The 18,428-nt window shown below is 38.6% G+C and overlaps 1 protein-coding gene across 4 annotated transcripts in view; it reads left to right on the top strand.

Moving 5' to 3' along the window:
- PRKACA (protein kinase cAMP-activated catalytic subunit alpha) overlaps positions 1-18,428 on the top strand; it is a 66,028-nt gene that overhangs the window by 32,306 nt on the left and 15,294 nt on the right. For 3 of the 4 annotated variants that reach the window (XM_063292515.1, XM_063292516.1, XM_063292514.1), the window contains exon 2: positions 15,832-15,893. In XM_063292515.1, coding sequence (XP_063148585.1) covers positions 15,832-15,893 — 62 coding nt within the window. Of the gene's footprint in view, positions 1-4,156; positions 4,179-15,831; positions 15,894-18,428 lie in introns of those variants that run through there. The other variant, XM_063292517.1, reaches the window with a different exon arrangement.

The raw sequence follows: 18,428 nt of genomic DNA, 5'->3' as shown, positions 1-18,428 counted from the left end.
TGTTGGAGGTTCTCTTTAATGGAGCATAAACGCAGCTCTTATTCTGAACAAATGTTTTCTTCAAAAAGTTAAGGAAACAACTGGGGGTGTGCTATTTTTAAATCAGAATCTGACTAATAGGAAGGAAATGTTTGAGACTGTAAAAACTGTACCATGTTAAGAGAAAGTAATTATGAACTGTTAGCATCATGAACCATGATGCTAAAGTAGGAAGAAGGGCAGCCAAATAATAGTGAATGTTATTTGTTAAAAATTTGTGAGAGCTAGAGAATCAAATTTCAGTGGCTGGAAAAAAATGTTGAGAGAAGAAAACATGACAAAGATCAAACCTGACATTTTCTCTCAAAACAATCAGGACAGAAAATAGGATCTTTAAAGCAAAGTTGAAAGAAAATCAAACTAATTTGATTTTGGTTACCAAGGAGGAATGCAAACAGGGGCATTCTGTGTTGTTTCTAAAAAATAAGCTTAATGACTGTCAGACCCTTAGAAAAAAGAATTTCCATCATGAAAACTCACAGCTTCCCAGAATATCTGTATTCTGTTGGCACAAGGAAATGCTACTTGGCCAGCAGGAAACCTATGTAATGCCAATCCAAGACATTTTGCTGCCTGAAGTAGAGTCCCAATGGGTCTCCCTCCCTCCAGTAATTATGAGCCAATTTTTAAAAGGTTGTGACAATATTCAAGTAACAATTTTTGCCTTAATCTTTCACTTCAGCATTACCTCTCAAATGGTGGCCAACAGATGGCTTCACCCTGATGTGTCATAGGGCTGGCCCTAACTATCTTACAAGTAATTCTCGGTTAACTATGGCAATTGGGACCTGAATTGCCGTCACTAAGCGACACAGTCATAAAGCACAACAGCAATTCTGGCACTCCCGGTTGCCATCGTTAAGTGAATCACCACAGGTCATTAAGTGAGTGTGACACATGGTTGCCATTTGCGGCCTCCTGCCAGCTTCCCCATTGACTTTGTTTGTCAGAAGCTGGCAAAGAAGATTGCAAATGGCGACCGTGGGACGCTGCGATGTCGTAATTGCAAGCCGAGCACTGAGCACCCGGATCACAATCGCATGACCTTGGGGTCACTAATCAACATTTCATCAATTTTATCTTGCTTCACATAAACTTGGCTTATTTGCTAATTGCTACTTAAATACTTTTATACCATGCTTTGGACATTTGCAATTATTGCTCATTTCTATTTGGATCGTTTTAATTATTTTTAACAGTTTTTCTTTTCAAAAACTATTTTATATTCTAAATAATAAAGATATTCTAAATATTTTATAAATAAGATATTCTAAATGTCTTAATTTGCCTAGCTGTGTAATTTGTTTTATATATGGGAACCATTCTTGCTTGAATTTGGAAAGACTTCTGTTCTTTCCAAATTCAGGGAGTATATACAGTCAATTTTTCCATTTCTGCATATTCTCCAACTTTAGCTTCCCAATCCTGTATTGTCAGCAAGGTTTCTTTTCCAATATTGTGCCAGATTGATTCTTGCCTCTGTCAGCATATATCTGAACAAATGGTGATACTTTTCACTTATATTCTCTGGGATCATACTTAATAAAAATATTTGTGGTTTTAATTCTAATTTTATTTTCAGAATTTTCTGGATGCTTTGGTGATTACTTTCTAGTACTTTTGAGTCTTTTTGCATAACCATCACATATGGTAAGATGTTCCTTCTTTGTTGTGGTACTGCAAACATTTATTGTTATATGATTTGTCCGTCTTAACAACAATTGATGGAGTTATATATGAGCCTCACTTACTTGCTCATGTGCCTTCTGAGCTTAGTCTCTGATAGTGCCATCCCTTCCTCCTGTGTGCTACTGATACACAAATATTGGTTGCCATTCTAGCAGAGACTTGTCAGCTAATATTCTAAGAGTAAACACTTTTTATCTGTTTCCAAGAAGAAGAGGTTGATTGCTGTTCGAGCGTCCTCTGGTTATCTGAGCTACCAGGTCAACCAGTTAGGCCCACTAAGGTAGTCCTTGCTTAACGACTGCAATTGGGACTGGAATTTTGGTCACTAAGTGATACAATCATTAAGTAAGGCATCATGTGACAGGACCCAATTTTATGATCATTTTTACAAAGGTCGTTAAATGAATCATTGGTTCCCTATTGATTTGGCTTGTTGGAAGCCAGCTAGGGAGGTCGCAAATCACAATCATGTGACCGCAGGTGCTGCAACCAGTCGTAAATGCAAGCTGGTTGCCAAGTGCCCAAATTGCGATCATGTGATTGCAGGGGTGGTGCAGCAGTCATAACTTTGAGAACAGGTTGTAAGTAACTTTTAGCCCCATCATATCTTTGGACCATTGTTAAATGAATAGTCCTTAGGTAGGCCTCGTTTAGCAACCGTTCACAGTTCAACAGTTATGAAAAAGTAATTTTACAACCAATCCTCACATTTATGACCTTCGTAGGTCTGGAAAGGAAAGGAAAGCTGAAGTAAGATCATAAGCACAGTCACGGTTTCACTTAGCGACTATTTCACTTAACTAAGTTGCCAGTCCCAATTGTAGCTGCTAAATGAGGACTACCTGTAGGATGTACTGAAGCTAGTTAAGGCTTTTCTAATTTCCATAATATATATATATAGATATATATAGATATATAGATATAGATACAGATATATAGATATATATATTTATATATTTATATATTTATTTATTTATTTTATTATTCAAATTTAATTACCGCCCATCTCCCCCAAAAGAGGGACTCTGGATATCTGCATTTTCACTGTATTTCCACCACATGAGTCTTGATATGGTCTGAGTATTGTTTTACCAACTTGGACTGTGAGTGCTGTGATGTTGCAAGGACTGAAGCTTGTAATAAATTGGCAATTGCTTCTGTCTGTCAAGGTATATCTGTCATGCCTTGTTATTTTGTTGGCCTTTACTGCAGGAGGTTTAAACAAGTTGCTCTGCCTATTCCTTGGCATTTTCTTATGGATTAGGAATTGATCCTATAGACATTATCTTAAGTCTAAGCTAGCCTTTTTCTTTTCCTAGAATGAGGTATAGAGTTAGCTGTCTTTGGTAGCATTGATTCTGTTGAGGATCCTTCTGTTTTCATTTTTAATTTTCAGGGGCTGCTTCTTATCTGAGCAATTGCCAGTTATAATTTACTTGATATATTAAAACAAAAACCTCAGTGACAGTTTTTAAAAAACAACGGGAGAAGATGGTGCCAGAACAATTTCCTATAGGGAAAAAAAAAAGCTAAAAGGAGTTTTTACAGGCAGGTTTCTTGCCATTTTCATTTATAGGAAAAAAAACAGGATCAGCACCAGCGTGAGGCTTGCCTTTCACTTTGTGCTTTTGTTATTGTTATTCTGTTTCTGGGGAATACAAAGGGAGATGTATTATATTACTTGAAAACAAGCAAATGCAGATTGCCTGACAATGCCAGCTACTCTTGGCTTGGTAAATTTGGAGGGAGTGTGGGAGGATCTATGACAACCTTTGTGTTGGGCCTGTGAATGAACTGCCTGTGATTGGCAAGAATACTCTCCCCCTTTGAATTGTCATCATGTGATTCTCTGTTTCACCACCCATGCAGAGGCAGTCATCCTTCTTTTATAACTAACTGCCCCACTTGCAGAAGAGTTGTTTTCTGGACTTGTGTGGAAGTGTGACATTGGGAAGAGATGGTAGCACAGCATCCATAGTGGATCTGTCTAAAGTTTAATTGAGACCATGTTGCCTTGTTATAGCTCAGCTTTCCAAGCTGAAGTCATAGAAATATGGAACATGGTACATCTTCAAGGAAGAACCTAACATGTTTAAGGGGCCAGCTGGCCTTTGCAAAGCGGTTTTACAACCATGATTGTGGATTCCTCCCTTTTCTTATACGGCGGCCCATACTGATGCAGTCAAAGGAAAAAGAGGGAAGGCAAAATAGGTCTGCTTTGGATGCTGTGCTTAGCTCTGCGCTGACAAGTTGCTCTATCTGGCTTCCAGAACAACTGTGCTGCAGGCAAGGGCCCTATCTGTTTTTGCCACCAAAAGCAAAGTCCTTCATGAGCCATCAGGTCAGCCCTTCCCCAATACCCACTGTGACCTGTTAACTGTATGCTGGTGGCTTCGGAAACAACAAGGTCAGCTGGTGGAATCCTGGGACTGAGGCCTATCGCATGGATGGTAAGGAATAACGGGTTCCCAGATGGGATGAAAGTGCATGGGCTTCTGTTTGTCCTCCCCACCCTTCCACCTCAGCCAGTTCTGCTTCTTGCAAAATGTGCTGAAAAGAAAGGATCAGTAAACAGGTCGTTTAGTTATCCTATTTATAATGCTGAATCTAGAACAGGAAATTTCTTGGAATAAAGAGATCTATACTCCCTGCCTGCAGCAAGTGTGTTGTCATACATAAGTGAGTTATTTAATTCTTCAGCTTCATAGGACTTATCCTTGAATTTATCCCCTTTATTTCCTGAAGAAGACAGTGTAAATAATAATAACAATAATAATGCAATAATAATAATGCAATAATACCTTTAACATCATCAAATGACAACATCTGCCTATCCCATGTCCTTGGCAAGGACTTGATAGGTGGATAAAAATGCCAAATCCAGTCTAAACATCTGGCTGACTGTGCAATCAACCGTAATAATAATACGGTTTGAGTTTTTGCATTTGCTTTCCATTAAGGAGTAGTGTGGTTGTTCATGTTTTACTAGTATACTGCTGTTTGCTGTTTAAATTGTGGTATAATGGAGATTCTGCCAGGTTGTGCAAACAGATTTCAGTACTCAAACTGAGCCTATAAATTATCCCTTTATAACAGGGCACTTCTAAGAATCTAGATGCCACAATTGTATATTTCACTGACAAGGTATGAAAAATGACATTTTTTTTGTAAATTTCATACAATTCATTGAACTTGATTGCAAATTGTTTTTTGAAAAGAATTTGAATATATATTTCATTGTGATGAAGCAGATTGTTTTTTTAAGTTCCTAATATTTGTCAGTTTTTTCATGTGCATAGGAGTACATTCCTTCTGCTCCCCATAGCTAATACAGTAGTAGTAGGCAAAGACCTTACTTGGGACAGGAGTGGGATGAGAAGGGTTAAAAACTTCCCCTGTCTCTGCCTACTACCGCCCAGAGTCCCTCTGATGGGAAGTGATGAGCAGTGACAAATTTGATAAATAAATAAATACTATTAATATTGACTAGCTTCTTAATTTGCATTTAGCATTGCATCTATTTTGGCCTTCAGTGGTGAATATCTATGTCCTGGTTTTTAGGAAAGCTTTTTCATGTTGCTAATAATATCTGCTTATGTCTCTCTGGAAGTTGCATCTTCTGGCTTAGGAACATAATAACAGTTCTGTGAAGTAATGTATGTATGTATATCCAGCAGTGAGGAAACTGCTAGGTACTATCACCTAGCCTCTTGGGCCTGAGTTCAAAGATCTAAGGGCTGAGGTCAGATTCATGTTAAACAATGCAGTGCATGCCATTTTCCTTAATGTAGACTTCCTGTACCAGTCTCTCATAAAAAAAAATAAAGCCAGTATGTGGTAGTGGTTAGAGCACTGGATGAGGATTGGGATAACCATATTCAAATACTCCCTTACCCATGAAATTAGTTGCAAATTTACAGTTTTTCTGTATAGGGGAACTGAAGGTATGGTACCTTCAGCTCCTTGACAGGAATGGTGAGGTACCAGTGACATTGAAAAATTTAACTACTGTACTTTTAAACTACTTTTTAAAACATCCACAACTTCCAAAATGAAGTCTGCAAATAGAAATGTTTTTAAACATGATTTGATTGGAACTGCAAACACTGGTTTTCAAATCAGGGAATATTGTTTTTGTGGTGGTGATTCTGTTACAGAATTCTAGATTTCTTGCAATTTGGTTAGCAATTAAATTGCTCAGTCTATTTTCTGGTGTATTGTCAGATTATCTATGCTAGAGATGTAATACTGTTAATGCTATTGTAGCATAGTCACTATCAAAGATAGGAAAATGCAGAGAAGTATTCTGAAAATATATGCAAATGCTAAGGCTAACTTTTGCTTGCTTTGAGCTAAAGCTCTTTAGCTGTTTAAACACCCCTCTGAGATCAAACAATAGTTATGCACCAAAGCCATTATTTGCTCCTCAAGAGACTTGTTAGCCAAAATGATGACTTTCTATAGGTGTTGTTTTGGAAACCTTCTTGGAGGGAGTGATCCCCAGTGCTGAAGAATATCTTGATTTAACCCTCCAGGTGCCAATGGTAGAGAAGTGATGTAAAATTCTTATTTCTGTTAGAGAGTAACGATAAATCAAGAGTAATGCCACTTAATGCTGAATTACTAGAACTGACTTCAATATTTTTGCAAAGTAGTTTTTTTCTTGGGGTTTGTACACTTGCATCTTTACCGGGTCATGAACATAGACTATTTCAATGACAGAAAATCCAACTGTTTGCAAGTACTGTAGCAACCGATATATATGGGGTAGGATTCAGGAGGTATTTATTACCATCTTTCCTCTTGGATCTTTATACAAACAGTTTCTAGACTAGACTGAAAGGATATGGATGGTCACAGGAAAAACCTGAAGAAGGAAGATGGCCAGAAAGTTGGAAGTAGTCACACAATAGAGCTTCCTTGGGAGTGAGCCCTACTTTTGTAATGGAATAAGCAAAATGTTTAATAAATGCAGTTGAATTTATAAATCAGCACTAAACAAAGAACATTCCCATCTCAAAAATAGGCAACAGACCAGTATAAATAAAAATTAAATAGTTCTTTTTTCAAATTCATTGCATTGTACTATTGTACCTGTTCTGGGGATTCATTCCAAATAATTGGTGCTCTAGTTTAATTTCGTGATGACTAGGAGTTTGAACTAGATCATGAACTTAAATATCATAATAGGTCGGAGATGCGTTTGTGAGGAATAAGAACTGCCTTTCTTTGATACATACTCTATGTCAACTGCTTCTCTATTACAAAATTATTTTTCTAAAGAACACCGACTTTTATTAATAGTGCAGGGTTCATTTTGTTTGCTTGTTTTTTTTTAACCAAGTACAGTATGCTATCTAGAACAATACGGCTTTTAAGTGCAAGAAGAACATAAATGAAAACTAGGGGTTAGATCGCTCTTCCCTCCTCAAGGAAGATCTTCCAAACCAAGGTGCAGAAAATGTAACATGTCTGCAAATTATGCTTTTGATTGAACAGGTTCATGAAAATTATAATCAGATTACATGTGATTTATTGGTGATTTATCAGTTTCAACAGTTTTCTTGGAATGCCCCTGAATGCTGAACAAGATACTTTCTCATGATGAAAAGCTACTGCTTTGTTTTTTGCTGAAGGAAAGGAAAAAAGGGAAAAAGTGATATATCTAATGAGCACAGTTTCTGTGCAGTGAGAGATTACATATACCCATGGGGAATAACCTGAACTCAGAAGATTGCATGGTCATCAGTGCAGTAAAGGTGATTATCTGCTTTGTTGCTTGATATTTTTTATTTAGATTACATTGTCTATCAGAATATGGACTGGTCATTGTGTTTAGATACAGGAAGTAGATACCAGTGGCTTTGAAGGATTATTATTACTATACTTGGGGGCTTATTTGGGGTACGTCACTGTCTTAGCGTCTTGTGAGATTGAACAGGGTCAGTTTGTTCCTTTTTGACTCTGTTCGGCAAACATCTGTTGTACTGGTGTTCCTTTGTAATGCCTGAAATTTTGGCAGTGGTTGAAAATGTGTGTGTAGCAGAAAGGGGAGTAGGTATAGGAACTGAAATGGCTGGCAGATCCTATTCAGGGCCCTCCCATCATTGGACAGTGATAGCAACAGTTAGCTGAAAAAACATAAGAGCCCTCTGGTGGTCAAATAAATTCTATGTCCATGTGCATATTATCTCAATCTGAAAGCAATACTCTGCCTCTAAGAGCACCAGTGTATTTGCAACTCATTTGCATACTAGGATCTATAGTTAAAATGTATTGGTATTATTCTGAAATATACCTAGTTTTAATTGTATTTATTTATTGAGCATATAAAAACTATCCAGTTACTCTAAGGTTGGAGACTTATCTGACCAACAACTGGATTTTGCATGTTCAAAAATATGGGATAAGCTATTATTAACCTCATTCCAAAATTCTTATCGCTGTTGTTTTCTATAGGCTGTTCTTAGTTCTCCCTTGGGGAAGAAAGAAAAGAGAGTAAGATACCTAGAACTGGTAGACTATGTGAGACTAACACACACTCATAGGCATATAAAGTAATATGCTGTTAGGTTAAACTATCCCTGTAGGAATCTAACACCTTGCATTCCAAACCGGAAACAACCCCAATGACCCTGTCTTTAGCAGAGTGGGGGTTGATTTTAGGTAGATTAGAAAGCAAGATATGTAAGTCCCAATCCTCCTGATGAAGGCTGGCCACAGCAGTGTTATCTGCCACAGCTAGAAATACACTGCAAAATTTGTTTTACAAGGATTTATGTGACTCTTATATGATGTAATCACTGGCCTTTTGGATGGAGGCCTCTAGATTTATGGGGACTATGACATGATAACTAAGAACTTTAGAAGTTGTAGTTATGTGACAACTTGGAAGGTATGATGGCCTCTCTACTGAAACAGTCTCTTTGAGCAGATAAGTTACATATGTTTTAGAGAAAAGAAGAGAAAAAACTCTTCAAAACATCTTAAGTAACCCAAAAGACCCAGTAGCCCAAGAAGAAAAAACAGCAGTTATTTACAACATACAGTGCAAAGACTGTAACAGCCACTATGTAGGACAGACAAGCAGAAGACTAGCAGAGCGCATCCATGAACACCAGCTAGCAGTCAGAAGACATGATGAGAACTCCTTAATCTCACAACGCAGGGACAGACTCAACCATAGTTTCAACTGGGAAACTGTGAGCATCCTAAACCAAGCCAAATCCAAAAACACCAGAGAATTCCTGGAAGCCTGGCATGCAGACAAAGCAGCTATCAACAGACACATAGAGGTAAAGAACATTTACATACCATTCAAAAGAGACAATAGAAAAGCCAAAAGACCAGTACACCTCCTCGCCAGCAATCAACACCCAGATATGCAAAAATCAACACTAGGATTAACACCAGATGAACAATCAAACAGGACAATACACCCCAAGGAACTATTAACTCAGTCAATCTACCAAGCAGCAAACAACAGCCCAATCAAGGAACTCCTAAGGAGAGAATAACATCTCCACCGACGCAAGCAGGACAAACCAAGGTATATAAACAGAGAGCAAGGACCACTCCCTGTTCGCACTGAAGATGTTGCCTAGCCTGGCAATGAAACGTCTGCAAGATAACAACAAGGCTCAGAGAGCACCAAGGACTCTAGAGAGAGAATAAGTATTCCTCTTTCAGAACACTGTCACTTGAGGCTGAACAGTAATATGACAGCCAATAAATTCAGGGCAAATTGTAGTTAATTACGATTTTCTGCAATGGATAGTGAACTCAGGAGATTCAGTGCTGCAGGAAATTTGGATGGCCATTTCCCAAAGTCTTTAGAATAGTATCAAAGCCATTTGGTTGATCTGGAAAAGTGGACCCTGCAACTGTGGGAAAAACGCTAGGAAGAAAAAAAAAAGCCGTCTATTGCAGGTAAACCTATCAATAGCTGTAAGACATAATGTGCAAACGGATTATATCTCTGCTTACCAGAGGCCATGGACAAACAGTATGTGGAGTCCTTGGTGCTCTCTGAGCCTTGTTCTTTTCTTGCAGACATTTCATTGCCAGTCTAGGCAACATCTTCAGTGCGAAAAAGGAGTGGGACTTGCTCTCTGTTTATATACCGTGGTTTGTCCTGCTTGTATTGGTGGAAGTGTCATTCTCTCCCTGGGAGTTACTTGATTGGGCTGTTGTTTGCTGCTTGGTTGATTCCCACTCCCTTTTTGCACTGAAGATGTTGCCTAGCCTGGCAATGAAACGTCTGCAAGAAAACAACAAGATTCAGAGAGCATCAAGGACTCCACAGTTCAACCCTGAGCTACAAATATTCTCTTCGATTGGTACAAACAGTATGGAATAGCTATTGAATCCATGTTCTTTAGTTAGCCATTGTTGGAGATAGAGCACTGGACTAGATCAGAGTGTGCAGCTTGAGGTACTATGTCTACATGCAGCCTGCAGAGACCTCCAAAAGGTGTTATTAGATTATCACCTGTATTATGTATGAAGCCTAAATTATTAAATATATTATTAGAGAAAAATAATACGACTTAAGTTTAAAATTAAATGTGAGCCAAAATAAAATACAGTTTTTGTTCTGGCCTTGTCCATTATTTTCTGGAGTGCAGCTCCCAGCACTTTTCTCAAAGATCATTGTAGATCTTATTATGAGCAAGTATATACAGCCTTGTATTTGATGCTGCAGAGGCAATCCTTACATATTTATGTCTGAATAAGGATGAATAGTAGTCATGTAGAATGATACTATATACTACATTTTTAATTGCAATGCATATTTCATCTGGGAGAAGAATATCATTTTCCCAGGTACTGTATGATAGAGTATAAATATGTGTTTGCTTATGAATTTGTTTATCCTTCCAAGAGACAAGGCATCATATATGAGATAAGGAGATTTTGTCATCCTAAACTCAGAAGTTAGGATCAGACTGTAGCTTTAACAAATCCCCTCTCCTTTAGCCTAAATTTACAATTGAGCATGGGTGTAAATATTCTTGGTCCAAGTTCAGCTGTGTCTGCTACACCACACTGACTGTCATAACATGGATGAAAGCTAGGGAAACATGCTATCTCCACAAAAGTTCAAAAATATAATATAGTATACTTTTATTGCATAAAATATGGATTGGGCAGAAAGCCCTCTTCATGTTCTTAAATAGAATCTTGGCCTGTAGGAAATAAATCTTGACATGGTTTATACAACATGCTTATCCAGGTTAGTTAAACACTCAGTAGCTGCATTCACAATGTGTGAAGCTTGCTTACTATTAACTTGGGGAGGGGGTGTTTTGTTTTTCTTTGTGTTGGGGGGATAGGGAGTAGACTTGGCAAGTTCTGCAAACCCAGACTCTTCAGGTGGTGTGTGATTCAATGTAATGGGCAAACCCAGGAAATGGATTTTTCAGTAACCAGTTTAAGAGTGTTATGTGATCACAGTCAGTGTCTTAAGGTAAGATTGTGTTCCAAAATACAGGGGAAAAAATCAATTACAAATAAACAGCAGGTTGCCAGTCACTCACATCAAGTTCTTGGGATAACTTTATCCTGTTCTGGTTGCCCATCTGAATTTTAAGGAAAGTTTTGCCTACAGACTCATTTATAAGGGAGAAAAAGGGAATATCTGACTCTTAAGCATTACATTTTTTATTATTATGAGGGCACATATTTGAATACAATGATGTTTAAGAACTTTTAATTTTCCCTAACCTGGAAGCTCTTACCACCAAGTAGCATCAACTTTATCATGGACTGAGGTCAAATGTGGGGAGCTTGTCTTACATTCAAACTTTACCATTCAGTCCAGCTGCTCAGCTTAAAGAATACAGTAGCTGCTAAGGATACCCATTTATAATGTATATACTGCTGAATCTTATGACTCCCAATGGTTTAATCCTTCCCCTGCCAAGATCACAAGAGAATGTATGTGGAAGTTCAGTTGGAGGTTGTTTTATGTTGTGCCAGCATGATTGCAAGCCTGAGATGGGTGTCAAATTAGATCCAGTGTTGAGTGTGGCCTTAAGCCCTGTGATATTCTGTCATAAACTGAAGTCCCTCTGGCTTATAAAAGAAGTGAATGATCCGAGGGGGAGGGGGGAACTGCTAATCTAGATGGGTCATACAGAGCCCAAGTGTAATGCTGAGATAGCACACAGAAAACAATTGCCTGATTTTTCTCTGTGGCACAAGAAATCACTGAGAGGAGTGGGAAAGAGGCTGGGATCTGTGCAAGAAAGTGTAGGTTAGTGTATCTCTATAAGTGAAAAGGATAAAGAAAGTAGGTCAGACAGGCTGAATTGCAGCTCCATGTCTGCTTGTGTGCATGTCTCAGGAAAATCTAATTTCTCTGCTGCATTGTGAAGGAATTGGGAGGATTGGTGTGGAAACATCACTGATCCTGTTTGTCAGCTTTCTCTTTAAGGCAGCTGGTGGCTTAGTGCAATTCTTGCAAAACCATGTATTTTAGAAGATCCTCCATTTTTTGCCCTCTGAGTTTCATGCTGGAAGAAAGTGCAGCCTTGTGATATAGGAAGGAATGAAAAAGCCTTTTTCTAGCAATAACAATGGCAGCACAAGCCTCTCTCGGCTAACTGAAGAGAAAATATGTCTGTGAAAAAGAACTGAGAGTCAGGGTTCTGGGAATCTACTTCCAGGCCATGTTTCTGTATCCAGTAGAGGACTGAGAAGTGATTTTTTGGAGCAATACTGCACCTGTCCATTTTAAGTAAATGTGCAATATATTTGGCCCTAATATAGGGCCCCTGAGGATATTACTTCTAAGTTAACATATAATAGCCCTTTAGAAAGGATATAGTTAGGGTTTGGAGACCTTCCTAACACAGCAATGTGAGTATAAATAGATGCACACCCTTCACTATTCAAGCAGTACTACTTAGTTTTGTTTTGTAAAATTTGTCTTCCATTTCCTAATTGTAGCATTGGCAAGATGCCACTGCTCAGATGGAGACTTTGGCATGACGAGTTAGTTGCCTGATTGCTTAAGCTGTACAGAATCAGCCTAGAGCTGCACCCTTTGCTTTCTAAAGCCTATTCTTCTTATGTTGGCAGATCTCCATAAACTCTGAGCTTTTCATGGCAAAACCCAAAATTTTATAACCAAGAACAGTGTAAAGCTTATATAATAGACAGAATGAAGATATGAATATTTGTCTTATAATCAGCCCAAATTGTTTAACTAGTAGTTTTAAGTAATTTAAGTAATTAAGTTATGGACTTAATTCTGTTTCAGATCTGCACATGAAGGTAACAGCATTAATTATCCTCATTTTACTGTTGTGTAATTATAGCAGAGAAAAGGGGCTGGGATTTTTGGATTCCTGGTATTAAGAAGGAAGAAAGATCTCTCCACCATCCCCTCAAATGCTATTTGGAAGACCTGTCTAGCTCTGGAATTTCTTCTAACACTGCCTTAAGAGCATAAGCACATACTATAAGCAGTGTCCTGCTGGATCGGACCCCTGGCCCATCTAGTCCAGCAGTCTCTTCTCACAGTGGGCAACCAACTGCACAAGGAAGCCCACTAGTCTCCCAGCAGATGGTCTTCAGAAGCAGTCACACCGCCATCAAGGCTAATAGCCATCGATCCCCATGACCTCCATGTATTGGTCCAAACCATTTTTGCAGCCAGTCAAGCTGGTAGCCAGCACCACATCTTGTGGTAGCAATTTCCTAAGTTTAATTATGTAAAAAATCCTTGCTTTTGTCTGTCCTGATTCTTCCAGGATTCAGTTTCATTGGGTCTTCATCTTTCTTTACAAGTATGCTTTCTCAAAATTAATCTAAGGCAGTCAGTCCTAACTGGGTGGTCTTATAATTTGATAGAAAGGCTTTTCCATCTGAAGCAGTGCTGGGATATTAAACACATAAGGATCTCAGGAGGGATCTCATTCCAGAGGTCAGGCAATGCAACACAGAAGGCATGCATCCTGGGTCCTGATACATGGCACTGTTTAAATGAAGCAACCCAGAGCGTTCCAGCTGGGCAGAAACCACAGGAGATAGGCAGTCCCTCAAATAATTGGCCCTATATTATGTAGGGCTTTGTAGATAATAACCAGCACCTTGAATCACACCCAGAAGTATAGTGGCAACCAGTACAGCTCACAAAGCAGAGCTGTTAATGTGATCATACCAAGACATCCCCATCACTGCCCGTTCCTTCGCATTCCGGATTAGTTGAAGCTTCCGAATAGTCTTCAAGGAGAACCCCATGAAAAACGTGTTGTGATATTCAAGTCATGAGGTTACTAGGGCATCCTTCTGTCTGAAGGACCTCTTGATCTAGGAAAGGGCACATCTGGTACACCAGATGGAGCTGTGCAAAGGCTTTCTTGGTTGCAACTGCCGCCTGCTCTTTGAATAGGAACTGTGAGTCCAAGATGACCCCCAAACTGTGCACCACTCTTGAATGGGGAAGTGCTACTACTTGGGGGAAGTATACACTACTTGATACCAGAGAACATATGCAAGACATATTCCCTTGTCCTTACGTGCTGTGCTTAGCCCTGAGATCTTGCATAAAATCTAGTGAGTTGGATGCGGTATGCAGTTACCACTGAGAGAGACAGAGTGTATGTATATTTCCCCCGCACAATATGATATGTCATTTGATCGTTGATTTCAACATATAAACATTGCTGCAGTTCTATGGAACTGTTTTCCATGAATTTGTGGTGACTGCAAAATGCTTAAAAGGAGCCTCTTAATTGCAGATGCTTCCACTTTTCTCAACAGTTGGGGATTATAATATTGAATGAGTTCCAGAAGAATCTGTGTGTGCCCAGATTTTTCTGAGAATTTCATTCAACTGCAAGTTCCAACACTAAGTTTTAGGATCTGTCATGAAAAATCTCCTTAAAGTATGAACTCATTCATGCAACTTCCAGTCATAAAAGCAGTTGTACCCAATCCCATATTTTGAACTAGGGAATTGCCATCTGAGAAGAAAAGTTTGAAGAAAGCCTTTTTAGTCTTAATACATAATATGTTCACCTTTGCATCTTGGTCCTAATTAGTGCTTTAATTCTGTTTATCCACCTGTTTTCCGAAATCTGGATGAGTACTCAAAGTGTCTGTGCCTCACTTGGCCAGATAGTAGCAATTGCCTGCTCTCAATTAAATGGCTAAGATCCCTAAAGCTGTATATTGCATGTGGGGAACATGGGCATGTAAGAAGAGATAAGATTGGTCTTTGTTTTCTCAGCATTTTGAAAACCAAGTAAGACACTCCTAATTTGTCTTTTAAATTTGTAGTTTTTAAATGGTGTTTTAATGTGCTTTTGTTTATTTGTCACCTTGGTGGCATTTCTGGGGAAGTTACAAATAGATAAATGATGATACCTCCCCAATATTAGGACATTAGATTGGGGCTGCAAAAATCAGTGCTAAAGAGTTAATTTTTAATTTATTTTTATTTATTTATAAATTTATTCACCGCCCATCTCCACCTCATGGGGGACTCTGGGCGGTTTACAATAAAATGCAGTCAAAATTTAAAACCATTTCAGGACCTCAATACATATTTTCTGTAGCTCTTTCCTGCCATCTAGTGGCCATCCAAACTTTTGCAACATAGATAGTTCAACCCAGTATTACTGTACTGTATGCTGATAGGCCTAAAGATGAGCAGCTGTAATATAGAACAGAGCTGACTAAGCCTTTTTTATGCTTTGGATTGGATTTGGGGCAGTTATAGTAGTATGGATTTAATAGTAAGGATTTAGTAGGTAAGTCTTTATTGTGTGTTGAGCCATTGGCCAGTAGTTAATCATTTCTGACCAAAGTATAATGGCTGAATCCTAGAGAGGTGTGTGCTATTTTCTACAGTCCAGGAAACAATGACTCCTTAGAAGCCAGACTTGTTAAAAGAGGCTCCTTCTGGTCTCTATTGGGTGAATCCAGTATTCATCAATATGCCACTCAAAGGGGTGAAAGACAGCAGTGTTAAAAAGGGACTCTTGCTTCCCATTGAAGCCTCCTCGGCTCCAAAGACATAGTGAACAGTTGAGGTCTTCAAGCATCTTTCTTCCTTTTCAACATTGTTTCTTCCCCTCTGCTTGCTTACAGTGAAGGAGTTTCTTGCCAAAGCCAAAGAAGAATTCCTTAAGAAATGGGAGAACCCATCACAGGTATGGTGGTACCCTTGCCTTCTTAATAGTCGACTCTTCTTTTTTTCTGTAGGAATAATGAAATGAAAATTGTTCTTCGGCCCATTTTTAAAATAACAATGGGTGTGTAAAAGCAAGCACAAATTGTGTAAATGTCAGTTTTGGCTGAAACTGCATTTAAATGAGTTTGTCAAGAATTCTAATGCTATCTTATAAAATTCTGCACACCTAGAAACCAGTGCCATGATTTAGATGTACAGTTTGATGAAAAAGTATTCATCTCCTTTCAGATTTTCTGAATCTTTGCTGCTAAACATTATGAGAACTTCATATGGGTCCAACTGATATACAAAGGGAACAAAACCCACCAAAGTTTGGTAATTGTTTCATTTATTTCATAACAGAATCATCCAACATGTAATAAGCCAGTATGAAAAAGTAATCATTCCCACCCCCATCCCCAGTTCAGTTGAAAGGATACCAGTGTGCTTCTGGGTTCAATTCAAGATGCTGGTAGTTACCTGTAAAGCCCTTCATGGCTTGGGGCCAGGCTACTTACCGGACTCTCCGCAATGGTGTCTACTATCCTGTTAGCTCCAACAGGAGAGGCATGCTCTGGGTCCCATCCACGAGAGAATGTTATCTGTCGGGACTCAGGAGGAGAGCTTTTTCTGCTGTGGCACTCACCCTCTGGAACATCATCCACCCAGAAATCAGACTTGCCAGACCCTGCTAGTCTTTCACAAGACACTAAAAACTTGGCTTTGCCGTCAAGCTTGGGGCCCTGATAATATGGGTGAGCCTGTTTTCTGGTTAGGTTGAGTGTTCATGAGTGTTCTCGGCTGCTGTTTTATGCTATTTCTGTTGTTTTTAATTCTGGTTGCTTTTACTGTTTTTATTCTGTTTTAATTGTTAGATGCCCAGAGTCATATATATGAGATGGGTGGGCATATAAATTTATTAAATAATCAATCAATAAGGGCCTATGGGGGAGTGAGTACTTCATTAAATAATTAGGGCTATTTTGGGGCAGCCCTGTCCAATATGAATCCGACAAACTTTGGCTCCCATTACCCTATGAAGTTCTCACTACGCAGATTCTAAAGGTACATCATACTCTGCTCACATTTCCAAAGGTTGTCGTAAACTTTATTCATTTATTTACCAGCCAATCAATTTGGTAAAAGTTACAAAACCATTTTCAAACTCTCAAGTTCCACCAATTCACAGGGAGAGACATAGCCTTGAAATGGAGATTTGGGATAATAGTGAATATTACTAAGAGTGCCTATCCTGTTAAAAATCATTCCATGAGTGCAACGTAAAGTCAATGAGGAAGTCACAAAGAACCCTAGAAGAACATCAAGGGATCTAGAGGCTAAAATTAGTGTACATGGTTCCACCATCAGAAAAGCACTAAGTAAAAATGGGAATGTAACAAGACAGAAGCCATTGGTCACTAAGAAGAACATCAGTGCTTGCCTTAGTTTGCCAAAAAAGCATCTGGATAACTGTCTGTACTTACGGAGGAATATTCTATGGACAAATGAGTTAAAAAATGGGACTTTTCAAGCTATTTGAGTGTCATTAAATATGGGGGATACCAATCACTGCATTCATGATTAGAATTTCATACCAACTATCAGACCTGGGGTGGTAGTATCTTGGTTTGCAATATTTTGTTGTCCCAGGACTAGGACAACTTGCCACCATTGAAGAAAGCAGGAAATAAATTCTGCTTGTGGTAGAAAATTCTGCAGGAGAATATCAGGCCGTCTGAAAACTGAAATGCAAGTGGATCATGAAGCAAGACAGTGATCCTAAACGTGCAAGCATGTAACTCACTTTTTGTTTTGACTTTTTAACTGTGATCAGTGTTGCTTTTAATGAGGCCTTTGAAAGAGCTTGTCAGAAACCTCTCCTCAGTTACTAGTACTTATACCAGATGCAAAGGTCTTGATGTCAATGTGAATGCTAAATTGCTCTGCCCAGGGAAATAGAGACTCTGGAGAAAAAAGTTTCAGTCTTCAGTTTGTTACAGATTTGCTATTTTTATGGAAATGATTTGAAAAACTTTATTGTGGTAATTAACCAGCACAGGAAATGATCTGAATATTGATTGTAGCTGAAGTAGGAGAGAGAAGCAGACTATGGTATATAAGCTGAAAACAAAAGAAAGTTCAAATGCAGAAAAACTAGCTTTGGATCAGTGTTAAATGTTCAACCTCACTTCTGAATAATTAGAAATTTACATCTTCAATTTCAGTTCAGTTTCCTTGGGGGGAAAAAAATCTTGTGGTTTAAAGTTTGTTTACAGAGTATACGTAAATAATCTTCAAATCTATAATACCTTTCTTCTCTTGGGAGGACATTATTTTCCATAAATTTAATTTGTGGCATCTATCTGACACTAAGAACAAGCAGTGTTTACCAGGTTGGTTGTTTGACAGGGAACAAATGATACAAAACTGATCAAAAATATTCACATTCTAAGTAGTGAAATGTAGAACCTCTGAGTCTAAGGCAGTATTTTCTCTGTTCCACCATCTGCTTCAT

Source organism: Candoia aspera, chromosome 2, assembly GCF_035149785.1.
Source record: "Candoia aspera isolate rCanAsp1 chromosome 2, rCanAsp1.hap2, whole genome shotgun sequence".
Taxonomy (NCBI): domain Eukaryota; kingdom Metazoa; phylum Chordata; class Lepidosauria; order Squamata; family Boidae; genus Candoia; species Candoia aspera.
Note: the sequence above shows the minus strand (reverse complement) of the source record. Positions and strands in the feature narration are given on the sequence as shown.